This window comes from Ambystoma mexicanum, chromosome 4q (assembly GCF_040938575.1).
Source record: "Ambystoma mexicanum isolate Mex_15411 chromosome 4q, UKY_AmexF1_1, whole genome shotgun sequence".
NCBI lineage: Eukaryota > Metazoa > Chordata > Amphibia > Caudata > Ambystomatidae > Ambystoma > Ambystoma mexicanum.
This window is the reverse complement of record NC_090928.1, coordinates 1,093,224,771-1,093,251,667: the sequence shown is the minus strand read 5'-3', so window position 1 is coordinate 1,093,251,667 and position 26,897 is coordinate 1,093,224,771. Positions and strand designations below refer to the sequence as shown.

The 26,897-nt window shown below is 44.5% G+C and overlaps 1 protein-coding gene across 1 annotated transcript in view; it reads left to right on the top strand.

Moving 5' to 3' along the window:
* The window catches only part of LOC138467325 (calpain-13-like), a 662,439-nt gene extending 636,577 nt beyond the window's left edge, over positions 1 to 25,862 (top strand). Inside the window, exons 22-24 of the mRNA XM_069607301.1 lie at positions 10,991 to 11,046; positions 17,694 to 17,746; positions 19,696 to 25,862. Coding sequence (XP_069463402.1) covers positions 10,991 to 11,046; positions 17,694 to 17,720 — 83 coding nt within the window. The 3' untranslated portion in view covers positions 17,721 to 17,746; positions 19,696 to 25,862. The remainder of the gene's footprint in view (positions 1 to 10,990; positions 11,047 to 17,693; positions 17,747 to 19,695) is intronic.
* Positions 25,863 to 26,897: the final 1,035 nt, after the last annotated feature.

Here is a 26,897-nt window from a genome sequence, read left to right as displayed (position 1 = left end):
TAAAATTCTTCTCCTGGTTTACAAATCTATCCATGGCAAGATAACACTGTACCTATATTCTTCTATTGAACTCTAAAAACCTTCTCGTAAGCTATGCTTTACATCCTCGACTACCCTTGGTCTCTTCGCCCTCACTGCTCCTCCACTCGCTTCTACTCTTTCTCTCTTCTTGCCCCACTTGAATGGAATACTCTTCCCTCTGTATCACCTACTGGCAGTTAAAAATGACCCATGTTGGTTGTCCTTAATCTATGTATGTCCACTTATGTATTGTCCCTAGTGACTGTTCCATTTACTCCCCTCCACAACCTGGTCAGAATGTCCCTCAAACTCACCCCATTGTCTGAAATTCACTGCTTCCCATAAAATCTGATTTCTTATCTATTGTACGTTCTGTTGTGATTAAATGACATTGTTCCTCCTCTAAATAAATAAATAAATAAATACAATAAATACTCTCATGGAGGAGGAAATGGAAGAAGAGATAGTAAAGATGGGCATCTTAGATTATGAATTACCATTTGGCCTGGGGTTGGCCGAATGTATCCTTGTATTACTGAACCAGAAAGGTACTGGGTCTCCCACTGAGACCATTGTTCCTGCTAACACAGAGACATTCTCAGATCATGTTTTTCATTAATGGGAACAGAGCTCCAACACTTGGTGATACTGCTGAACGTATAATTGCTGTATGAAAACAGTGGGTGCTTGAGGATGAGATCATCCCTGGTTCTCCCAAGCTAGTTAGATGATTTGATGGTCACATCCGATGGCCACTGGCTATCATGGTGTTCAGTTGGCAGGGAGAAACCTTACAGCTTGCATTTCTGTTAAAGATGTCATTCCTGTAGACTGTCTATTAGGACATGATAGAAATGATGTCAAAATCATTGCCACTGTCACACGATGTGGGCAAAGGAAGCAGCTCTAAAAGCATTTCTGGGACTACCCAGTCCAGATTGTGAGTCCACCAAGATAACTGCTCCTGACACAGAGGGTGTAGTGGCCCCTGAGGGACCTGATTCTGAGACCTCAGAATCAGTGAACATAGGGTTGCCTACAGGCATGGAACCAGAACCTGGGATGGAGGACACAGTAGTTTCCGACCTCAATGGTCTCCCCGAGCTGGGTCTTGTCATGTCCTTAGCTGTGGCCCCAAGTCATGCTGACTTTTGCTAGCCAACTTTGGCATTTCTGTGTGAGCAGGAAGAGAAGCAGGCCCTGAGGGAAGCCCGTGGGATGTTCAGGATGTACTGGAAGTATGATCTCCGGTACAATGAGCCCAAGAACTCTGAGGTGGGGCCTAGCTGGTGTTTGGTCGTCCCTCAGTGCCACAGGAGGTTCCTTTTGGGCTTGGCCCATGACATTCCATTGGCAGGTCATCTAGGAATGATAAAGACAATGACAGGCTGTCTGCCCATTTCTACTGACCCCAGATGGGGTCAAAGATATAATTTGCCCAGTCCTGCTACCCTTACTAACCACCCGGCAAGGCCGGCGGCCCCACCAAAGCCCTGATAGGTCCACTACCCTTGGTTCGGTAGCCTTTCAAGAGGATAGGTATGGACATTGTTGATCCTTTTTATCCTAAAACTTCCTGTGGAAACTGGTACATCATGGTTGTGGTAGATCACACCACCCGGGCCCCGAGGCTGAAACTTTGAGGAGCATCAAAGCCCTTGTAGTCTCGAAGGCCCAGGTCTGAATAGTCTCTCATGTGGGATTGCCTGAAGAAGTCATTTGCAACAGGGGATCCAACTTCACATCAGTGTATATGAAGGCGATGAATGTGGAGTAACCAAAAAGTCCTCCACAGCCTTTCACACACAAACCAATGGGCATGTTGAGTGGTTCAACAAGACACTTGGAAGAGCACCTCAGGAGAAAGTGGGATATTCTCCTGCCATACTTCATGTTCTCCTACTGGGAGGTGCCACAGAATTGTGTTGGGATACGTCCATTCAAGCTCCGGTTTGGCCATCCCATTAAAGGTCTGGTGCAGGAAGGATGGGAGGGCAATCTCTGAATGCCTTCCCACAACATAGTGGACTGTGTGCTTGGCCTTCGATCCAAAATGGCTATGTACAGAGAGCAGAGCATCCAGAAGCACATGAAGTACCGGCATGACCAGAAGGGCACCATGACAGAGTGCATGCTAGGCCAGATGGTCTGGATCCTGGTACTCATGAAGCCCAGTGTCTTGCATGACAAGTAGACTGGGCCCTATGTGGTGCTGGAAAAGATCAGTGATGTTAACTTCCTCATTGAGACTATATCCTGAGGCAGACGCATTGGGTCTCCCATGTCAACTGGGTAAAACCCAATTACAGCTGGGGTGACAAGACAGAGGAGGAGACAGATCCCTCCCTAACAGCTAGATCCAAAGCCCACTGACAGGTCTCTACAGTAAGTTCAAATCTCCCCATACACCACCGAACAGCAAATGCAGGACTGCCAGTAGTTGCTGGACCAGTTTGCAGGACTTTATTCACTGACTCCTGGGAAGATTGATTAGTGTGTCCATGATATCGCCTCCATAGACAGCAAGCCGGTGAAAAGTAAGTTTCACTGTATGCCCGACAAGGTCAAAGATACCATCAAGGAGGAAGTCTCTAAGATGTTGGCCTTGGGGCTATCGAGCCTTTCCGCAGCCTCTGGGCTAGCCCAGTGGTACTGGTCATTAACACATCCAGTCGCAGGAAAACTAAGGTCTGCTTTTCAGTGGATTACCGGGGACTCAACTCTCTTATGAAGACAGATGCATACCTCATCTCTAGGGCAAACAAACTGATTGACCGGTTAGGCACTGCCAAATTCATTAATATCTTTGACCTCAGAGCAGGGTACTGGCATGTCGGTCTGACTGATCAAGCAAAAAGAAGGTTTGCATTCTCCACCCCTGAAGTCATTATCAGTTTCCTGTTTTACTGTCCAGGCTAAAGAATGCACCTGCCACCTTCCAGAGGATAGTGAACCAGGTCCGACAATCCAGATTTCGGCCCAGACATGGGACCGAAACGGCTCTATTAGACCTAAAAACTCAGATCGAAGTATTGAAGGACAAGGGCAAACTAGCAATGCTATTACTCCTTGACCTTTCTTCCGCATTTGATTTGGTTAACCACCAGATCCTTTGCAGGCCCCTCCACTCGGCTGCCAACTTCTCACCGTCCGCTGTGGCCTGGATCAAATCCTTCTTGAGCAACAGATCCATGAGGGTCTTTGCACCGTCAGCAGCCGCGGCTCCCTCCCCTATTCATTGCGGCGTACCTCAGGGCTCTTGCGTGTCACCTACACTTTACAACATCTTTACAAAACCACTCTTTGATGTGCTTGATTATCTGGGTGTCTCTTACACCAACTATGCGGACGACACCCAGATACTCATTCCCATCTCAGGTGATTATCTAGCTGACACCAAGGCCCTCAATGACGTCTACCTGGTCATCCAAGCTTGGATGGCCCAGCACCAGTTATGTCTAAACGATAATAAGACGGAGCTCCTTATCTTGGGTACCTCACAACGCCTGAGCAAACTTGAGCCATCTCATCAGTCATTCACCATAGACGGCAATACCATACGATTCTCGAAAGACACCAAAACTTTAGGTTTCTACCTGGACTCCACCATATCCTTAGCTAGACAAACAAACGAAGTCAGGTCTGCCGCCGCCTACAAGTGCAAACTCATCTCAGCGTGCAGACTGTTTCTCACCACCCCTAACAGTGTCACACTAGCCAGAACACTTATCATGGCAAAAATTGATTACTGTAGTGCTCTTTACTTAGGCACCAGCCAAGAGAACCTGTCCAAACTCCAAACTACCCAGAATAATGCTATTCGACCGGCCTTGAACATCCCTCGCAACCACCACATTTCAGAAGCCAGAACCAGCCTAAAGTGGTTACCTGTGAAGCAAAGAATCTCTCTAAAAACTCTAGCCCTCACGCACAAATGCCTAGCCAACAAGGCCCTGAACTATCTCTGCAGTCGGCTATCGCGCCACTCTACTGCCCGACCACCAAGAACTGCTCAGACTCACTGCCTAACGATCCCTAGGTTTAAGCTTCAAAAAGCGGGAGGTACCACCCTCCTTGCTACTATCAGAGCCGAAGACTCCTTTAACACCTTCAAGACTAAAACCAAATCTTGGCTCTCTGACCAGCAATAAGAAATGTTTGACTTCTCTGTCCTACTTACTCTGCTCCGTTTCCCCTGACACCATTACCGGCCCGCTACCTCTGCTAACTATATCAATTCACCCAAGGACACATCCTCTGTTAATTCTAGTTGCACCGTAACCTATGTAATATGTGTAATTAGTAAGATTGTTATTATGCTGATACTGTTTTAAATTTTGTAATGTAATCTCTTGCCTGTATGTTTTCTTGCAACTCTGTACAAATTGCGCCCTGATTCCTCCGGGCCTGATGGTTTGCGCTTTATAAATAAACAAATACAAATACAATGTGACTTACTTAGGACACCATGTAGGTGGAAGTAAGAAATAGTCTCTCCAGAACACAGTCCAGGCAGTGATGGATTGGGACAGCCCCATCACCCACACTCAAGTAAGAGTTTTCTTAGGCCTCACGGGTTATTGCCAGTGTTCAGTAAGGGGTATGGGACCCTTGCCATCCCCTTAAATCACATAACTTTAAAGAAACTGACAAAGAAGCTCACCTGGTCCCCGTCTGCCAGTTATCCCTCCAGAGCTTGAAGAATGGCATCTGCCAGGTCCCAGTTCTAAAGATTCATGATTTTGGGCAATGGTTTATCATTCAGACAGATGCTTGTGAATATGACATTGGTGCAGTACTAGAGCAACTGAACACTGACGGGGTAGAACAACCTTGTGCGTACCTAAGTATCGTGCTTGACCTAGCAAAGTGCAACTGGGCCACCATTAAGAGGGAGGAATTTGCGGTAGTTTTGGAGGTATGCAAACCTACATTTGTGGGTGTAACGTCACTGTCCAAAGAGACCATAGACCCCTCAAGTGTCTTATGGCCATGCAGGGAGTAGTCCCAAGTTACTGTATTGGGCCATATTCCTACAAGGATTGGACATGGACATCCAACACAAACCTGTGTCTAAGCACCCAATGCAGATTGCCTCAGTCGGTATGTTCACCAGGAGGATGAGCCAGACCCTTAGAATGGTAAGTCTCTATCTTTTTGGCCGGGGTCATGTGTGGACTTAGCATCTGGTAAGAGTTTGAAGCGCTTCCTTTTTTGATGTTTATTAATATATACAATGAGGTGGGTAATTCCATCTCCAAAAGGTTAATCCGATAAACAGATTCACCTTTTCATCAACTCCATGCCAAAATCATAGTATAGTTGTGCCTTGCTGCATCAGTACCCCGATTTGCAGCACCTGCTCCCAGGGGCGTTGCCAGGGGGGGCTAATGGGGCTATAGCCCCTGATCTTTTGGTTGTAGCCCCGGATAGAATCTCAGGAGCTACAGCCAAAAGACCAGCTAGCCCCCAGTCCCAACAGTTCCGACATCAGCTTAGCCCGGGGTCTTTTCCAGACCTAGCAACTCCCCTGCCTGCTCCATTGCTAACATAGAGCACTTACAGAGATCACAACATGCCCATTCAACAGTGGCAGCAACAGCCAAGTCTCTGCAACGCAGGGGCAGCATTTACGATGATCATAAGTAACCCATGCTGGTGGCAGGGTAAACTTTAAAATAAACCTATGCCTGAGTTTAGGCATAGAGCATTACAATACTCATGATCATGGCTGCCATATCCCAATCAATATCAGTGTTACCTAAACCAGATAAAGTTCCCAATTATTTTATCTTGGGGGTCAGGACTCAAAGGGAACTAGCTCAATAGAGAAAAAAAAGAAAAAACACATAAAATGTGTCTGACTACCCCTTTTTCCATTCCCCCAATGTTTCAAAGTGAGAAAATTACAAACTAAACAAATACCATTTGGTATTATTACTTAGAAAACATCATGAACCCAGCACAGAGAGGCTAGTTACAAAAATAAATTCTACTTTTATTATTACATGTTGTGTATGAATGAAAAGGCATCAATTGCCATAGACACACATGGTGAATTGAATACAGCTATTTTGATCGTTTAGCCACTTGAAAAAATGGTATAAACTAGTACAATCACCCTTCCATATCATCAAAACATCATCAATGTAACGGAACCATTTGGTCACATTATCTTTAAACAGATTGTTTTCATGAAAGATGAATGATGCCTCAAAAGAGTCCATGAATAAATTTGCTAGGTCGGGAGCGAACGTAGCACCCATGCTCGTGCCGTGGATCTGTTGGAAAAAAGAGCCATCGTACAGGAAAACATTTTTTGTTAGTGCAAGGCGTATACACTCTAAAATAAAGTTGGTTGGTACTGCTTCCCAAGTTGTTGTGCATTTATTTAAAAAGGTTTCCATCACCTTTAGACACTCTGGTTGTGGAATACTGGTGTATAAAGCTGTAACGTCTAAAGTGACAAGTAGGTTTTCCTGATCAATCACCAGATCTGCTAAGTGATTAATCATGCTAGTAGTGTCTTTGACAAAAGATTTAATTGCCCTAACAAACGGTCCCAGGAACTAATCTGTATAGATGGAAAGAGGTTCTAGGATAGAGTTAAAGGCCGACACAATGGGTCTGCCTGGGGGTTTCAAGGCATTCTTATGCATTTTCGGTAGCAAATAAAATGCAGGAATCGATGGATTTTTATTGATCAGGAAACTGTGTTCATCTACAGAGATCCAGTCGTCTCCTAGAGCGTGGGACATGAGGCTTTTAATCTCATCTCTAATTCTGGGGGTGGGATTACGGTCTAATTTTTTGTAAAACAGATGGTTACTCAATTGTGCCAGTGCTTCTGTTTCAAAGAGCCCTATGTCCCACAGGACTATTCCTCCCCCCTTATCGGCTGGTTTGATAAGGAAAGAGGAGTTGTTCTGGAGCGATTTTAGAGCCTCTCGTTGGCCTCGAGAAATGCTGTCCCTGAGATGGTTCCGAGTACGCAATAAGATTTGAGTGTCCTCTGTGACTTTGTTTTCAAAAGCCAATATGGCCGGCGAAACCATAGAGTTGCTCGAAAAAAAGTTTGAGGGAGGTTTTAGACCTATTATACTATTTTCCCTATTTGGAGGTGGTGCATTGTTAAAGAAAAATTTTAAACATATCAAACGGAAAAAACCTTTGCAATTCAATTTGTGTCTCGAAGTCCCTGGCTCTAGCAGTGGGCACAAAACTGAGCCCATTATTTAGTATATCACTTTCCAGGGCAGTTAGAACATGTGTGGAGAGGTTAAACACAGGGATCACCAAGTCGGTGGTGGACCCTGCCAGTTGCGGGTCTGCATTCTTGGTGGTCCCTGTTGCCAGTTGTGGCTGCGTTTGCCTCTCCCTCAGAAAAAATGTGGTTGGCCGGTTGCATTGGCCGATGTAGTCAGGGTGGTGGTGTCAGAATCACTACCCGAACTAGAATTGGAGGTGTTGGAAAAACTGACGTATTTATTTTTTTGTCGTCCTCACACATGTCAGCTCCTGTGAGTCAGCTCTGCTCTGGAAGGTGATGTGTATTCTGGTCAGCTGGGTGGAGACTGACAAATGGAAGGGCAGGCACCTGGAGAAATGGCCCTCTTTGATCTGTTTGTGAGGGCAGGTAGCAGCCCCTTCACAACAGGCAACAGTCCTGGGCCCGGGCAAGAATGGAGCACACCCATTTAAAAGGAGTAGCCTCAAACAAGGGTGATACATCTCTAAGACCGTTGTTCTTAGCGAGAAGGGGAGAGGATGGGGTTAGAATAGGCAGAAGTGCTCTGGTCAATGGAAGGAGACTTCCACAATTGTATTCCTCTCTGCCTCTTTTTCTCTTTCCTATCCCCTCCACTTCCTCTGGAGCCAAGAACTTTGGGTATGACATCAGAAGGTCAAAGACCACTCAGTTCGAGAGCAGGGATTGGACTGCCAAGGCAGGCTAGCATTAGGCCAATCGCCTGAGCACTTTTGCAGTGGTCGAAGTGAGCGGGAGCGGTCGGGAGCGGTGCTCCTATACTTTTTTAATTTACCTTGTACAGCTCCTATACTTTTATTTTAAAAAGAAACCGTTCCGGAATGGTTTTGCTTTAAAATAAAAGTGTAGGAAGGAGTTGAAACCTTCACTTTCAGTGCACTGCACTGAACGTTCCCTTAAACAGCAGGTGCAAGTGTTTGGGGGGTGTATTGTGTGTGGGAGGGGTTGTGGCAATGGGGTTTGTGGGGAGCAGGGGCAGGCCAGCAGGGAACATAGCTCCACTACTTCTTTTCGTACACTTCGACCACTGCACTTTTGCCTTTAAAAGAGGAGGTCTCCCACCCCTTCTTCAGATCATCTCGGATCCTCTCAAGACCACAGATTTGTTCTGGAAGAACTTTCTGTACTTCCTTTGGGAAAGTTGTACTTTCAAATTCCTTAGCCTGGGGTGAAGAAGGAGCCAACCAAGTGGAAGGAAGATCTGGTCCCTACCTACTCTTTGGGCACATCGGGAGTGACCTTCGATGTGGACCAGAACCTACCACTCTGCACCAGAGTTTCCCAAAGCTGGGAGAGAAGACCCTGAATGGGACTACCCTGTCCTCAAGTTCCCCTGAGTGGTCATCTTAGAAAATGGAGGGCCAGTCCAGCTTAGGCTCCTTGTCCTAACGCACTGAACCAGCTGCTCCGTGTTGACAGCACCTTCAATGAGAGGGAAGGTGCTGATGCTGGTCTTTGCACTCCAACAATTCAACAATTGCTCGCACTTTGAATCAGCTCAGCATTCCATCTTAACTTGACTAAATCCGTCACCTGCTATGCCCAAATCAACTGCTCGATGTCAGGCCTCAATAGGAATCAGTGGTGAGTCACACGACAACTATGACCATGAGATAAAACCACAGCTCAACCCAGTTAGACTTTGAAAGGCCACCTCATCAACCTGCACATCATCATCCCTAAGGTCATCACTTTGATGGCTTTCACTCACCTTCGAATACTAATAGATTGTCACTCATCAACTCATCCCAATGGCAAAAGCCCAACTGTGAAGCAATCCTGGTACTGCCCAACCTGTGTCTTTGAAAGCCCACCTTCGACCGTACAGAGTGATAGCATTCACCCCAACTCAAACGCCCACTTGCTGCTTGGGCCTACATGATCCAACTTGCCTGAATTAAGCTTTATGCACTTGCTGCCGGGTCCGACTCCATCAACCCAACCAAATCCAGGTACTGTTGACCCTGAACTGTCCCCTCAGTCCACTTGGACCCTGGAGACTGGTTAGGTCACAATATATTTTTTTTTTCTGCAATGACACATCCTTTTTAGTTTGGGCTGTAAAGTGGCGTGTTAGTGCCACCCATAAGCCAAAACGAATGCATTGGAGTACATCTAGGGCTGATGGCATATGTGGAAGAAGACAAGTCATGTAGGTGTTTGGTTATTTACCCACCCATTGACTGCCCTCTGGCCATTGCCATCACTTCCTGTCTCTCCCCGCACAAAACACATATTCCTGGGATCTCTTTGAGCTAACTTTATCAAGCCTTCAAATCAAAATTTGCATTCAAAGTGCCTTCCAGGGTTTTTTCAATGCATTTTTCTGTGAGCTAATTGTTTTATTGGTGCTGTAAACATGTTACTGGTATGATGAGAATGTCTTAACCAGGTCTGCCTTTAGCCATTTGATTTATAAGAAGTATCTGTGTCCTTCACTGTAGACCTGTTTAAAAAACAGCAGTAGCAAAGGAAACAGTTTTGGCTTGTGTATAGGTACAGGCACTGCTGGGTATGGGTACACCCACTGCCCAAGTACTGCACTATTTTCTAGTTGCTACCATTAATGGGCAGTTAGTACCATTGTGATAAGACAATTCCTGGTGCAAATATCATTCCCATATCTACACAAAACCAGTACTGATGGCATTGCCAATGCTTGTTGAGGATAGTATCTTACCTACCACCCTCGGAACTGTGTTCAGAGTGCTACTTTTCTCAATCTGTCACATCTTCTCTGTCCTGGGTGGGTTTGAGGTGAGTATTTCTACATTCCTTTCTATTCTTTCTGTTGCAGATGGTGTGTTTAATTAAAGTATATACATTTTCATAGAACTTTGATTGAACATTCCCTTTATTTTCTGACCATGTTACTGTGCTGTTTGAGTCACTTCTGACTCACATGCACACTCCTCTTAAGAGCATAGCCTTGCCTCGGCCCACGTTACCACAAAAGGAAAAGGAGGTGTATCTCTTAACTGTCCCTGGTTTACCTTTATGATTGCATTGGTTTCTGGGTTGTAGATGTGTGAGGGCTTAGTGGGCTTCTTTTTCCCTACTCATCCTTGTAGTCCTGTGGAGCAGAATCCAATTCGTCCCAACACCCACTTAAATACAGGGGACTAACCTTTTGTTTATCTGGCATAGTTGCAAATGTTCAAATGACTATTTTTTCAGACACAAGTCATACTTGTGCGTGGAAAAGCCTTGAACATCAGCCGCTTTGCTGCTAAGCACAGTTTCACCAGTAGAACACAGTGAGGCTAGGGCAAAAAGGACAGTTTTTTTCTATGAAGTTATTTCCAGTTAACATAAATGGCACATACCTATAGGCAGGCTAGCCCAGTCGTCCACTCCATGTGCAGAAAGGGACAGCCTGACTGGATTGCACTTATCCCATTGGAGTAGTTTCTCAAACTGCCAGTTTCCGCCTTTTTCTCCTTATGAGTTGTTTCACTCATCCTTCAATATTCATAGAATTCTTCATCTATGTGCACAACACACACTGCTTGAGCTACAGCAATCCACATTTAAGTTTGTCAATATTGAAATGATGATGGTGGAATCTAAAATAGAACTTGTTTATGGGGTGAAGAATAGAATCAGTAAGATTTATAAAAGATACACCTTTTTCTATCATCTCTGATGTTGCTCTAGCAATTGTACGTCTTTTCATGTGCACTTTTATGTGTGTCTCTTTAGAGGTTTTCCGGAAGCTGTCGAAGGATGGAAGAGGAATCTACCTCAGTGGGGAAGAGGTAGGGATCCAATATGTTTTATCTCTTGACTAAATTCCAGAAATAAATCGCTGCTATTGTGTCTCATTGCTGTTTCATTAGATGGATTGTGGGCAGACAGATAGATAGCTCAGGGGCTACCCAAGTGCAACGATGCATGGTCTTCCAAGTCACCTTGGTATTTTGCTACCACCCTTTCCTTTACTGTGGCATCAGATGTGTCATTAACCGCTGTCAAATTATGCCTCCCACCCTGGCTCCTGGTGAATAGTTGGCCGGCTGCCTTGATTTGCCTTATTGTACCACTGCCCCTGAGCTATCATTGCTTCCAGTGAAATGTGGGGGATAGTTGTCTGTATTCAGATACTTGCCATCGACATATCATACAGCATGGAGGATTGACTGAGGTTCCAATGAGGTATGGGAGCACGTGGCAGGGCACTTTATAACCATGTCAAATGCCTCCCGGAGGTGCTCAAACACAATTTGCATGCCACAATGTGATCCTAAAATGCATTTTCAACGAGTGTTCTGGATCATTGTTTTGCATGTTAATTAAGAACATTTCAGCTTCCTGATAGTAGGAGGGCATGTTTGGAAATACCACACATTTTGCCAGGGACATCATTTCACCAAAATGCCAGGGGTAGCAGAAGTGACATCATGTGACTTTTGCCACATGGCACTGGCTGTTGTGATGTCTTAAGGGAAGACTTTCAGTGCTTCCCTGCTCTCCCTGTATGATGATGTCTTAACCCTGTGTGATGTCATGGAATGTTCTGGTTGCATCTTACAGATAATGTTCTAGGTGGGTCAGTTGGAGGAAAGTGCTGAAGGAGAGGAGCCTCTGATCGTTGGGGGTCTTCTTCCCTTATATGTAACCTAAATAAATACTGTTACATGTCTTACCTGACTGCGCCAGCCTCTTCATAACAATGGCGACGAGGATGGGATAAGTGAGGTCCCGCAGACAGGTCAAAGGAGACCCCCAGCATCTGCCAACGTCTAGTCGCGGCCCGCAGCAGGCGATCGCACCACCCCGACGTCTGATCCGCCCGTGCTTCCTCTGAGCAGCCTGGAGGACGGAGTTTGGAAGTGCTCCGTGAGATAGAAGCCGCTGCGGGGAGAAGTGTCGGCGCCGCCAAAGAAGTAATCGACTGGCAGTGGGCTGCTCCGCCTCCTCTTTGCGTTGAGCGGCCCGCCACATACAACGACTGATGCTGAGGCCCCAATCCGGCATCCCTGAAGGAACGACCGAAGCTGCCGAGGGAGAAGTTCAAGGAGGAATGCACCGCTTCCCAGCAGCGCGCCGAGCAGCTGTCGAGTGATCACGGCCTCAGGGAAGGTCGCTCCGCTTTCGAAGCGTCGAGTGACCACCGTGTCCCTGCAACGTTTGTGCAAGTAAGTGCCTTCAACTCCGTTTAGTGCTCCTGCTGATCCCGGCTCACACTCACGCTCGACAGCGTAGGGAAGACGCCAGACTTTGCTACTGTATGTCCCTAGCGGATGTCAAGAAAAAAAAAAGGGATCTCTTACTGCATTGAGTTCCTAAGGTGAACTGTCACGGCGGATACGCGCCTTGCTGAACTGGTGCAACAATTCTTATAAGGATCGAGCTAGGAGGAGTACATTTTCGTACGGAAGCATGGCGGCGTTACCTGGCATATCGGGCCCGCCCATGTTCATGGCCACTCCAGGTGCGGCGAAGATTGCTTGGCCCCAGTGGCGAAAAGGTTTTATGCACTATATGAGGGCAGCTGGCGGAACAGCGTATTCTAGTGAAAGAAAAGTGGCATTGTTATTACACTTCCTAGGTTATGAGGGACAGAGGATTTTCGAGACACTTCCTCAGTTGGTAGGTGATGGAAGCGGAGATGACTTGAATGAATTTGAATCGGCACTGCTCAAATTAGATAAACATTTCAACCCCAAAAGAAGTACAATCTTGGAGCGGTATAACTTCCGCATGCGGATTCAGGCTCACGGGGAATCTGTCGAAGACTATGTCACCGCTCTCCGTCACCTTGCACTAACGTGCAAATTTCAAGAAAGTTTCGATGAGCATATCCGCGATCAATTCATGACGCATTGCCACTCGAACAAAATACGTGAGGAACTGTGGCTGAAGGACGAGCCAAATCTGGATGAGGTGTTGGACTTGGCCAAGCGGGTGGAGCACTCACTGGCATGTGTTGCCAAGCTCTCCAAGACTGAAGGAAGTGAGTCAAAAGAAAACAGGCAGGAGGTGCTGAGTGTGGGTGAAGGAAAGAACAAAAAGAAAGGAAGAAACAAGCAGAAGGAGAGGAACAACGCAGAAGAGAAGAGAAACCAAGTGTCGGCTCAGAGAAGCGAAAAGCGAGAAGAAAAAAGGGGCGAGAGATTGTGTTATCGATGTGCCAGTGCGACGCATTTTGCATCCTCCGTAGTGTGCCCAGGGCGAAGGGCGGTATGCAATAAATGCAAGAGGAGAGGACATATCTCCACGTGTTGCAAGAACTATCAATTTGGCCAGACGGGGCAAAGGAAGATCCTGTTTGTGGAGGATGAGGATGATGGGGAATCGTCAGAAGAAGACACTGCGTTGGCATTGACAAATGTTATTGTGAACACAGTTAATGTTGTAACCAATGGTGGAAACACGGATGATTGTGAGCGGCCCTATGCCGTCGTGGCAGTGAATGGGTGTGAGGTGTCAATGATGGCAGATTCAGGATCAAAAGTTACGTTAGTATCCAGGAGTGTTTTTGAAGATAAGTTGAAGGGGAAGGTATCAGCGTTGTCTGAACCAGACATAAATCCGGGAGGCTACAACCAAGATAAGATTGAGTTACTAGGATATGTGTGGAGTAGATTTGAATTTAAAGGTCGCAGTTGTGATGGGAAAGTCTATGTAACAAAAAAGGGACAATCCTTATTGGGATGGAGAGAGCAGAAGAATTTAGGAATCAGACTAGATCCCAACCACCCCGAGCAAGTTTTGCAAGTGTCAGAGGCATCCACGATGTCCTGCAAATACGCGAGGGAGTTTGGTAAAGTATTTGATGAAACCCTGGGAAGGATAAAGGGTTTTCAGCATCAAATATTGCTAAAAAGCGGGAGTGTGCCCACCGTAGCTAAACTCAGACCGGTGCCCTTTGCTTTGCGGGATAGTGTTAAACAAGAATTGCAAAAATTATTAAAGACAGGAGTGATTGAGAGAGCTGGGGGTGTTGAGTGGGTTTCCCCAGTCGTAGTAGTGAAGAAAAGCTCAGGGGACATAAGATTGTGTGTGGATATGCGTGAGTTGAATAAGTGCGTGTTGGTGGACAGGCACCCGCTACCCAACATGGGTGAGTTGCTGACCATGGTCAGTGGGGGGAAGTATTTCTCCAAATTAGATATGACATCGGCCTATCATCAGGTGGAGTTAGAGGAGACATGCAGAAAAGTCACAGCGTTTGTGACGCATGAGGGAGTGTTCCATTTTAGGAGGATGCCCTTTGGGTTGGCATCTGCCTCTTCTGTATTTCAGAAAATAATGGATCGCCTTCTGAGAGGAGTGAAGGGGGTATTCTGTTTTCAAGATGATGTATTGGTGAGTGGAGCGACTTTGGAGGAGCATGATGGGAGTCTGTGCCAAGTGTTAAAAATATTTAAGGATAGGGGTATCACGCTGAGAGAAGGGAAGTGCAAGTTTGCCGTGACAAATGTGGACTATTTGGGACATGAAGTATCGGGGGACGGGATTAGACCCAAAGAGGAGATGGTAGATGCCATAAGGAGAGTGGAGAGACCTTCCAATAAGAGTGAATTGAGGTCTTTTCTCGGAATGACGGAATTTTATCAAAAATTTGTGGTAAATTACGCTGACAAAGTGCAAGAGATGAGAAAAGTTCTGAGGAAAGGTGTTGATTTTGAATGGAATAGTCAATGTGACTTGGAATTTAAAAGAATAAAGGAAGATATAGACTTAGCTCGTCCTTTAGGATGTTTTGACACAAGAAGACTATCATAACAGTAGATGCCAGTGAGTATGGACTCGGGGCGGTATTATCTCAGAAGCAGGATGATGGGTCTGAAGAGGTGATAGCACATGCATCGAGAGGTCTCAAGGGAGCAGAGATGAGATATTCGGTTATTGAAAAGGAGGCATTGGCGTGCTTCTGGGCTGTAGAACGATTCAGGAATTTTGTGTGGGGAGTAGAATTTGTAATCCGCACAGATCACAAACCTCTAAAGGCCATATTCGAAAGCAAGGGCCTAGATAAAGTTTCCCGCAGAGTGGCAGGTTGGGTCACCAGGATGCAGACACATTGTTTTAGAATGGAGGTCATTCCAGGAAAGGATAACATATTCGCGGATAATTTGTCGAGGGTGAGAGTTGCAGATTCTGGTGTTGTGGACTGTGAAGAAATGGATTTAGTATTTATCAATACCGACGGTATTGTGTCCAAACAGGAGTGGCTGGATGAGGTGAGGAAGGATGAGACCATGAGCAAGGTAATTCCTTATGTGGTGTCTACGGCATGGCCGATTAAAGCGAACATGGCAGAGGGGGTGAAGCCGTTTTGGGAAGTGAAGAATGAGTTGTCCGTTATGGATGGGATTTTATTCAGGTGGGGAAGAGCGGTAGTCCCGATAGGGTTGAGGAAAAAGGTGATAGAGTTAGCGCATTGTGGTCACATAGGTGTTACAAAAACCAAAGGGGTGTTGAGACAGGAATATTGGTGGCCTGGATTTGATAGAGAGATTGAAAATTACTTAGCTAATTGTCAATTTTGCATCAAGAGTGGAAAGGGAGTTGTGGCCAAGAAGCAACCGTTAGTGGATGTGGGCCTCCCGTCAAGGATATGGAGTGAGATAGCTATGGATATTCTAGGTCCGGTGGAGTTAGGATACGGTCGAGGAAAATTTATTGTTCTGGTCGTAGACCTGTTTTCTAGATGGGTGCATTTTAAAATTGTGAGAAATATCACTGGAGAGAGTATGATAAAGACATTGCAGGAGATTTTTGCCAACGAAGGCCTACCGGAAAGTATATTGACAGACAATGGTCCCCAGTTCATAAGTGGTAACTTTACCAGTTATCTAAGGAAGTGTGGAGTTGACCACAAGAGAACTTCATTGTACCATCCCGAATCCAACGGGGTAGTTGAGAGAATGAATAGGTGTGTGATGGAGAGCATTCGGATGGGTGAGGAGTGTGGTCAGGATAAGATAGCCATGATACAGAGTAGAATATGGGCTTTGAGGATGGCACCTCATGCGACAACAGGTTTGTGCCCGTTCGAGCTTATGAGGGGCAGGAAGCCTTATTCCGTGGCATGTCCGCCATGGCTCGGTAGGAGTAGAGAAACGGATCTGGTCGTTGATGAAGTAAGAAAGTCACTGGTGAAGAAGAAATCCGAATGGGTCATGCGCGAAAATCGCAAGAGAGGGAAGAAAGAATTGCGCGTGGAGTGTGGAGATTGGGTCAGGATAAGGAAGGGAGTTGTCAAGAGGAAAGGAGAATCTCTGTACTCGGATCCTGTCAGGGTCGTGGCAGTCATGAAAGGGGCTGTACGTGTGACGGGAGGGCAAGTGTGGAATAAGGATAGAATTGCCACTGTGAGGCGAGCCCATGTATAGTTGAGGGAACGCCATGGGACTGTTTGCTGCTGTGTTGTTGTTAGTTTGTGTGTTTCATTTGTTAGGGAATGGGTGCGTGTGATTTTCGATTGGAATTAAAGGTTTAAGCTCATGGGATAAGTTAAAAAAAAAAAAGGGAGATGTGTTGTGATGTCTTAAGGGAAGACTTTCAGTGCTTCCCTGCTCTCCCTGTATGATGATGTCTTAACCCTGTGTGATGTCATGGAATGTTCTGGTTGCATCTTACAGATAATGTTCTAGGTGGGTCAGTTGGAGGAAAGTGCTGAAGGAGAGGAGCCTCTGATCGTTGGGGATCTTCTTCCCTTATATGTAACCTAAATAAATACTGTTACATGTCTTACCTGACTGCGCCAGCCTCTTCATAACACTGGCCACAGCCCAGGAACTTACATTTAACAACAAAAAAAATATTTAAAGACTTTTTTTAATTTTCTTTTTTTGGGGTAGCAAGGGAGTCCACAGGGGTAGCAAGGGTGACATCTGGGGTTGCAAATGCGAACCCTGGCGACCCCGAAATGATGTCCCTGCCTTGGGCCTTATTATGAGTTTGGTGGTGTGGCCAACAACAGTAGTAATGCAGTGGTAACCGATTTACCACTGCATTACTGCTGCATGACCTGGAAACTAAAAGGTGAAGCATAAATCTGGTGAAAACCTAGCTCCCAGTAGTCTCTGAATGAGGGCAATGAAGTTTTAAATTAAATCGTAGCTGATAGTGATAGCATATGGTTGGGGTTTCCTGCAGGAAACAATTGAATGAGTTGCACATTTATAAGAAACCTCAATGCCGTATTCGTAATACATGCACATTCTGAAAGAATCTTTGTGTGATTAAAATTCAGGAGTTTAGTGAGGTCGGAAGGAGCACGCAACAACCGAAGAAAACCCAATGTCACCTCAGTGTCTATAGTATGTCCTGCTGTAACAGAGCACGGTGCATGCCAATGTGAAATGCCATTCATGATCCGAGTACAGTCTTACATACTTCACCTAAGGATTCTATATCATGCTTAATTGTTGAACTGTGTTGTACTTTTCAGTGGATGCAGATCATCATGTCCAGTTAAAGAGGTCACGCAAAACTCTTTGGATGGTAAGTGGCTGTTAGTGCAATTGGATAGGCATGGAAAATATTATATTTTTATGAGTCGTAGTAGCATTTAGCAAAATTGTGACAATCACCCCATGTGTGAGGCATATAGGACGGGTAACAATCCTAGGTAGGGGAAAGGAGTGGGCCCAGGCACAGTGAAATGTGGCAGCCTTGGTGTGGGTGTCTTGGAGAACACAGGTGGATGCTGGAAGTTTCTACCAATGTTGTCAGTCACCTGACTTTCTGAGTGGCCTTCCCCGTGTGCAAAGTATTCACATATACATATATACCGAAAAATGTTATTGTTAATAACGTTTGACTTGCATGACGGAGTTAGCTGAAATTTTGCAAAGAAAACGTTTGGCATGCTCCCTCCTTAGCCCCAGACTGTATATTCTCGGAATAATGTCTTTAAAAATAAAAAAAGTTATTCAGAAAGCAAAAAATATCACTTTCATCCTTTGTTAGTAATGGCAATTGACATGTGGAAAGAGTGGAGCCGGTGTTTTTTTATTGGGATTATTTTTCCAATGGAATTGAATTAGGATGGATAAACTATGGCTTTCACAGGTCACACACTATCAAGCAATTCTTCATTAGGTTGTGATGTAGGGTGCCTTTGAATCACAGCCCGATGTTAACCTTATCCTTGAAGACCACAATGATTATTCTTATTTTAACTATCATTTACCACATACTGCCCTGTTGGCGTTGTGAAGTGTTTCACGTTTTACACAGCGCACAGAGAAAGCATTTTTGTATTTATTTAAATGTAATCATGTAATCACACTCAGCTTTAAGTACAATGAAAACAGGATGGAACTCAAACTAGAAACTACAATATCCTACTTTCTTACCCTGAACACTAATTTGACAGCCCCTGCGCTCTGCGCTGTGTTTTCTATCTGCAGTCAAATCTCATTGGGCTTTAAATATAATACAAAGAACTATTATATTTCTCCTGGTATTAAGATATTTATTTGTAATGAGCACCCCTAGTGGAAATGTCCTCCCTCGTATTCCAGGGACTAAGCAGCACAATGATTCTAGGGGGTTTATCTATAACATTTGGGGAGTTCTCTTACTCACTTTGAATAATTCTTTATATTTCACCATACAATTGAATCATATGTGCCACAGTTGAAGAAACAGGGCAGATTTCCAGCTTTGTAGAAAATATAATTTTAGTTCATTTTGATGGGTTCCATTTATAGTGACAGGATAGCTGGTGGTACTCTTGTTCAGAGGAGAACTGTGCAGCATGTTCATGAACATGCTGCACTGTCCTCATTGGCCATAACAGAATGATATGCAAATAAATATTAAAGCACTGGCATAGCTCAGTGAACTCAAACATGCTTGTAGACCATTCTGTTTGTTGCACTATTGCATAGACCAGGGTATCTGGTCATGTTCGTTCTCAGTAGAGGGGTTCTTTCATTTTTTTGACAAATACTTGGTTAAACTACTTGAAAGTTGGTTGTAAACATGTATTATGTCTAATCGGCCAATTGAAGATTGTACATCCAGTGTTAAAAAATGAATTGAAGAGTACATATGCCATAAAAGATCAGATGCATAATAACATTTCATTGGGTCGGGACAATGCACTTTCTCAGTATGATCAGGAGTATGTCAGAAGATTAAAATGCAATAGAAAGACAAGAACAGCGATTGTTATAGTTGTGTGCATAGAGAACTCATTGTAGTTATTTGATGGTAACTTGTAATTCACATGCTAAAATCCAAAGTAGCTCAAACCTTCATACTTCCACCTTCCATGAACATAGAACCATTGAATGTGTTAACATTAACCTCCCTGAAAGTATTTAGAGCACTAGAAAATGACAGAAAAGTGAATTTTGTCACTATACATATGAACTTTTTTTTGGTTTAATGAGAGGTGAGATGTCGGAATCCTGGATAATTTGTCATTCTGTCTCTTGCAGGTGGATGTCATACTTCTGAAATTCCTCAACCAGAATCATGTATGTCTTCAGACAAGGGGCACTTGTGAGGGGAGGCAGCACCCACATGGAAAAGTCGTGACCATATGATGGACTGTGTGATGCATTCATGGTGGAAAATACTTTTCATAAATGAAAGAATGCAGCTACTTGAAACATTTCCTCCTCTCAATCGTCCTGTGATTTGGTTAAAATTCTATTTTTGAGAGATGTGGGAGCAGCGGTCTTGCAATAATGAGAACACCTTGAAAACTATCATAATGCAGACTGTGACATACTTAGCTTTATTGCTGTGATACTGCAGTTGTTCCACAATCAAAAACTCACTGTAATGGGGGGCACCTTTCTATTCCCACCTGGTGCTCCGGAATGAGGTGGACACGGAAGGCCCTCATGTATAATCCATGTACTCTGAGAAACAGAACTCTAACTGCAACACAGCCGACTACCTTTAACATCCTGCATTCTTTTTCTGAGGGGCAAGAAATGTGAACTACTTTACGATATAAGGCAGTAACGAAATATGTACACAATTAGGAAACGTCATCTTCTTTAGAAGACTTTAAGGGAATTTGAAATTAAGTATCACATACCTATCAATATGCTTCTCTTAGTATGTCTCTGCTTTGGTAACTGAGGATCTGTACAGCAACCCTTACTTAGTGACTGGTAATAGGAAACAGTTTCTGCAAATGGCACTTACACCTGAATGGAATAACTAATGTGGCAGCTGTTCTATTCACTTAGTCGAGTCCTGACACTTTCCGAATCAGTGTATAAGGTTCAATGTTACACATATTTTAATGCTCTGGTGAGTGCTGTGAAAAAGGTAATAAGCACCAAGCCCATTGTGCACTGTGTACATAGTTTTTCAAGCATACAACCTTTTTATCACAGACCTATCTGAAAAATATCAAGATCTGTGGTCATTCTTTTGTTCTCAAAAAGCTCTTTGATTTTATGTTAATCAGGCAGGAGCCCCACAATTATCTATTCCCCTTCCTCTTTCTCAAAACTGGTTTTCTGAAAACAACAGTATGACTGTTCCAGACTAAAAACCATTACACAAGAAAATGATGTATGTGGTTATTCTAGGTCAGGGGTCTGCAACATTTGCTATGCTGTATGTGTTGTACTCTATGACTCAAATCTCACCATTGACTGTGCTGTGTAGGGCCTATGAGAGTTGTAGTCCAAAATATCTGGAGAGCCAAAGTTTGCAGACCCCTGTTTACATGTTGGTATTTCTTTGCTCAGTAAAATAGGTATAACATTTTATTATGACTAAAATGTATACTGGAAGTAAAGATTAAATAGGAGCTTTTTAAAAATGTTAATCCCAGCTGGTTTACATAGTTGGTTCAATTAAACAATGACCTTTGTTTCACAGTAGATTTGAAAAAACTGACCTCCAATCCCAGAAGATACCGGTTTTGTTTTCTTCTGGGCATGCAGTGGTCTGAGTTGGCTTTAGCAAACGCACAGCTGACAAAACGACTCTCACCCATAAAGAAAAAGACTGGGACAGAGAAAGAGACAGAGGGCCTCATTACAAGGTTGGAGGTAGCCTTGCCGGTAAAACTGGTAAGGCTACCTCCAAACTTGCAAGAAAGTCCGTCACCTGTGAATGGGAAATTACTGGGGTATTCCTGCCCCGCCGGACCCAGTAATTGCCCTTTCGTGGGTGCCGGAATGGGGATGCCTGTAGCACCGGCACGGATCGTAACGGTGCCTGTGCTACAGCCATGCTTTGCTCACGGGTGCCTTTCATTCCGCCAGGTCAGACCTGGCAGAATGTAAGGCATCCGCGAGCACAACTCAGAGTTTGCCGGTCCGGATACAGCGGTACCGGCAAGCTTAGCAGTACCGTTGTATCCAGACCGGCAAGCTCGTAATGAGGACCAGAGTCATACAGAGCGACAGATATAGAAAGTGCTGAAACTTAGTGCGATGGGGAGAGGAAATGAGAGCACTAGACAGTATAACATCTGCAAATGTACAGGAGAAAGTATGCACATACCATGGGATTGTTTCTCCAACCATTTCTGGGGGTGCAAATCTCAGATGCACAATACATGGCCAAAAAAGGAACAAGAAACAAATCTGCATGATTCACAGAAACACCCATCTACCAGATGCATGAGTGCACTGAAACTGGGAAAACACAAAATGAAGGGCAAAGATGGAATGCATGTAAATACATGAAATTATACAAGAATGGAGTGGCCAGAAAAAGAAAAAAATATTCAATTCACAAAAGCTGATCAACATATGTGCTTAAAAATGCAGGTCATTTGCTGCTAAAAATGAGAGTGGAGGCAGTGGGCCAATAAAATGTGTAAGTTACTAGACAACATCAAATTAATTCAAACTTATCACACTAGTCACAACAGTACCCATACTAGAAAAATCCAACATATTTGTCAGCTATGCTGCCAAAAAAATGGCCAATCCAACGGGATCATGCTGATGTGTCAAGTCATGAGGAGACTGAGGTTGATTATGAGGAGGAGGAGAAGGAGGAGGGAAAACCCATACGGGGAAGCATGCCCACCTTTACACTGACAGATGAGGTCATACTCAAGTACTGTATCCCCTGCTAACCCTCCCCTAGTAATATTGGATATTCAAGCATGGGGTAACTATGGCTCTTGAACCCATCCTGACTATTGAAGACCTGAGCAAGAGGTTCCAACAACATCATGCATCTGAATGCAGAACACCCACACTTGACAGCAAAATCTAACGATGCCATCCAATTGCATGCCAGCATGACGCAGGGCAGCATGTTGACACATGGTATCTTGTTAAGTCATGAAACTCAACCTCAGACATATGTACATATGTACACACAGCTGGACATATTATATGCTGCCTCCAACTTCCAGGTTTGACAGTGCTTACACCTTAACTAGGCACCTATTCACCCCTTTCAGGAACCTATTGGACTGAGGCCCAGAATGCCACAATACTGCAAAGATATGCACCAGGAATCTGGTACAGTTTTCTTCAGGAATACTGAAGCCCCACTTTAGAAGCCTACACTGTGCTGGTGTACAGCAATGTGATAGCCCTACACAAGTATGTGGCAACTTATGATGACAATGAGCACCCCTCACACAGTTGTAATGTTGAACATAGTCTCTTACATAGGCACACACACAATCCAGGACAGAGCAGCCTCTGCGCAGCAACCAGCAGGATCCTCCGGCGTTCACCACGCTCCTACACAACTGCGCGTCAGGTCTCTCTGGTCTCAGATCAGCCTGGTAGCAGCACCTCATGTGCAATGCCTTGCAATCCCTCACCTATGGGTTCGAGGTGATCTTGTTCTTTCAATGGCCAGGGGGTGCTGTCAACCCCCCTCATGCCAATTGTTGTACAGGTTAACCAAGACAATTTGTTCATGCCTGTCTAAAACATGTCTTGGTTTCACTAGGCTGGTGGCAAGGGTGTTAATGGCTGCAGTTGATGGCTGCCCGCTCTCAACCTCGCTGGCAGGCAATGGCTCCTAATGACCTCCACTGTGCCATTCCCCAGCCACTGTGTGTACTTCTTCCATTAGCTCCCTGTGCATGTTTGCCTTTGCGAGATCCTCTTCCATGTTGTCATCCTCAAGGTGTGTGACAGAGGGAAAGGCAATTAGTATGTGTATGATTGTGTATGTATATGCCATGATCGGCAACATATTGCTTATCGATACACATTTGTCCTTGGATACCAGAGCACAGAATCCTCTCAACACAATCACGCAACCATCCACTCTGGCTATGGGGCACTTTCAGGCTTTTGCCATGAATTCAGGAGAATCAATATACTACCAGCAGCATTCATGACATCACAGTTGTGTAGATTATGACCAATGTGTTTACTGTAAGGGCACTCTACAAGACTTATGGCCCTAAAGTACTGGCTAGTCTGGACATTAATTGGCCAGCAGATGCACTTTGGAGATGCCATCTATTACCTACACATTCTGGTAGCCAACCTTACAGCATCCTAAGCATCACAGCTCAGATGGTGTCAATGCACACAGACGGTACAATGGGTTGTTGTCGATACTCTCCTGGCTCTCCAGCAGCTGTGTCTTACCACTGCCAGTGGCTGGTCTTCCCACCCTACCTCTATTACGCCCTTGTTGGTCAGCCTGCTTCTCCTGTGTGTGCCATTTTGGTATTACCCAAATTGACCTTTTACAATTAACCTTTTGCATAATTGACCTTTTACCATAATTGACCTAATTATAATGGTCCTAATTGACCTTCTGCACAATTGACCTTTATATTATTTTAGTTATTTTATATATGTATTAGGTTGGTTTTGGATTATAAATAATACAAGGGGATTGGATGGGGAGATGCAGGTGGATTTGGGTTGGGTTGGGGGCTGCAGGGGGAGTTTTCTCCCGCATATATGTCCTAATTGACCTTCTAAATTAGGCCAATTCTCCCGAGGTCAATTCTTCCGAGGTCAATTGTGAAAAGGTCAATCAGTATACAACCGCCATTTCACATACTGCAGCACTTTTTCACATCTTTGGGGGTCCAGTTTTCGACATCAGGGCAATAATACGGATCGCAAGGGCCATCCAGAGTGCATTCCTGACAGCAATGCTTGTCCTCACACACGTATTGGGGTGTTCTTTCTGGTCTGGAGGACTGCGGCAGTAAATGTGCATGTTATTGGCGCAATGTATGGAATTTGTGCATAAAACATGCATCTGATAGTTTCACCCAAAACGTGCATCACAACAGATGAATTATTAACTGCTGACTTCCTGGAACATCTTTTTCTTAACAATGTATGATGTCTGCACACAGTGCATTTTCATGTCTTTGATTTTCGAATTAATGGGTCGCACATGAGCATCCTTTTGCAATCCACCCCATATTTGAAAATCTTTCCAAAAGAAACATATATATTCTTCATGTCAAACCACAAGCCTTTCCGACCACCAGCAATTCCCATTGAATCATAAATGTTTAAAGCAATAACCGTATAGCCTAAACACACCTGTAATTCTTTCGTGGGATTTTTTTGCAAATTTAATTTTGAGTACGAGAAATGTGTCAATGGTGTAAGGAGTGAATTAAATCTGTGCATTTGTAATGCCTAGATCTAACAGCTGTTGGAAGAAGTATTGGTGGTTCCCTCAGTCACAATAGTCCCTTGCACCAAGCAAGGACATCTGGAACTTGGTGCCGAAAAATGACTCATTTGGCTTCATTGCAAGCCTGGTGATCCGGAAATAAGGGTGCTGGTAGTAGCGTGCCGGCACCCTTTCCAGACCGCCAGGGGCCGTTAATCCCGGCAGGTCTGACCTACCGGGGCACAAGCACCTGCAGACATGGTTTCCCAAGAAACCACGCTGCTGGTGCTTCCATGTCCCATTCCCGTGGAGTGGGACTTACACTTTTTGCTGCTTGACATCCCAGGCTGCCAGGACAATGTCCCGGTTGCACTGGGATATCAGGTGGTGGAACAGTGTTACGATTTCGGCGGCAACCCGCAGGTAGCACCAGAGGGCTAACGCCGAACTCGTAATGAGGTCCATTGTATCTAAATCATCATAATGTAATTACCATAATTGACCACCATCAGAATCAATCGTGTAAGTCTGGCTCAATGTCCTGGCTGGCCTCGAGGACAGCATTATGCTATCATTGGCAGAATGTGTGTAGAATGTCTTTTGTTTTTCCCATTGGAAAAGATCCATCTGAACCTAAAGCATATGTTGAATTATGCCATTAATTTCATTTATTTTTTTTAAACCATGTTCTGATTTATATTTGACACTCTGTATAGCGGTGTGTCCTCAGAGGGGTACCATGTTAAGAACAGAATAATGTGTGTTTCCTGTTTTTCGTGTGATGTGGGGTGTTGGAGAACTTTCTTGGGGGACTGTTAAAATTAGGAACCGGTCAAATGGATATTATGGCATGTTTTTCACATAAAGTGCAGTTATGACGTGCCACTGACAGCAGGAACTAATTATTTTCCTTTAAATGTTTTACAGAAAGTTATTTTTTTATCATAAGAAGAATTGTGGCACCATTTGTCTTTTTGAAGCCAATCGATATTTGGTATTGTTAAAAAGCGAATTACTAGAAAGGAAATACTCTGTCAAATAAAACAATTTTAATATAAAATCGGTGACTTATGAAAATATGTCTTCAGGTCCCGCAACACATGTGGGTCACTAATGCCGACCTTGCAAGTCTCTCAAAATGCTCCCAGCTTCTGTATCGATAGACATTCCGGTTCGATTCCTGAACAATCATGCCCACCTTAGGGTTCAAAGAATATATACTCTGTTGTTTTTGGGTATATGAGCAAGAACACCAAGATACAGCTATGCACTGTACCCATCCGTGCAGGGTGTTGCACTAGGACCCAGGAGACCAACCACTAGCAGGACCACCATGAACATTGTATTGAGGCATCAGGGGAAAGGCATGGGTATCTCAGGACATAGAAATGACCACCACCCTAAACTCACTAAAACAAAATCTTATTGAATGCACAACCATTATGAATGGATGGATGAATGAAAGAAACAATGATGGTGCACTCTCTACCCTATGTGGCCCTGGAGCCTCAACCTCCCACCTGACCCGCGAAAAGCTAGTGTTTCTCACCTGTAGAGTAATTCCTTGCCATTATCTTGGGGCTCACATGACAAAGAAATCGACCCCCTTTTGTCTCAAGCCTGAATCTGCAGAACTCACTCACCTAGTACACATTCCACTGATCACAGATGCTTTACATGCAAATAACATTTGATTGTATTTCTCAGGCTGGAGGAGGCCAAACATTTAGGACATTTAAATGTTAGGCGTCCTTCTCCTAATCTAAAGTCCAGCCATGCATACTCAGGAAGCAGAAGTCTTAGCATGATGAAAATAATATGGTTAAATGTTGCAGCAAGCCCATACCAGCCAAGTTTTCACATTCTGTGCCATTTGGGGTTAATTGATCACTGCCACTTAACAGTGCTGCCGTTTGTCTGGGATTACACTGGGATTTTCTTCCTAAGTAAATATCGGCAAATAATCCCAAATGCAATCCACAGAAGTGTGCAGGTCACTGACCCAAATGTTCAGTAATTGGCAAATATTCCCATGTAGAATTTTGGGCTAAGAACCGGCCGTCTGCACTGCCCTAATGTACTGCTCCTCAGCATC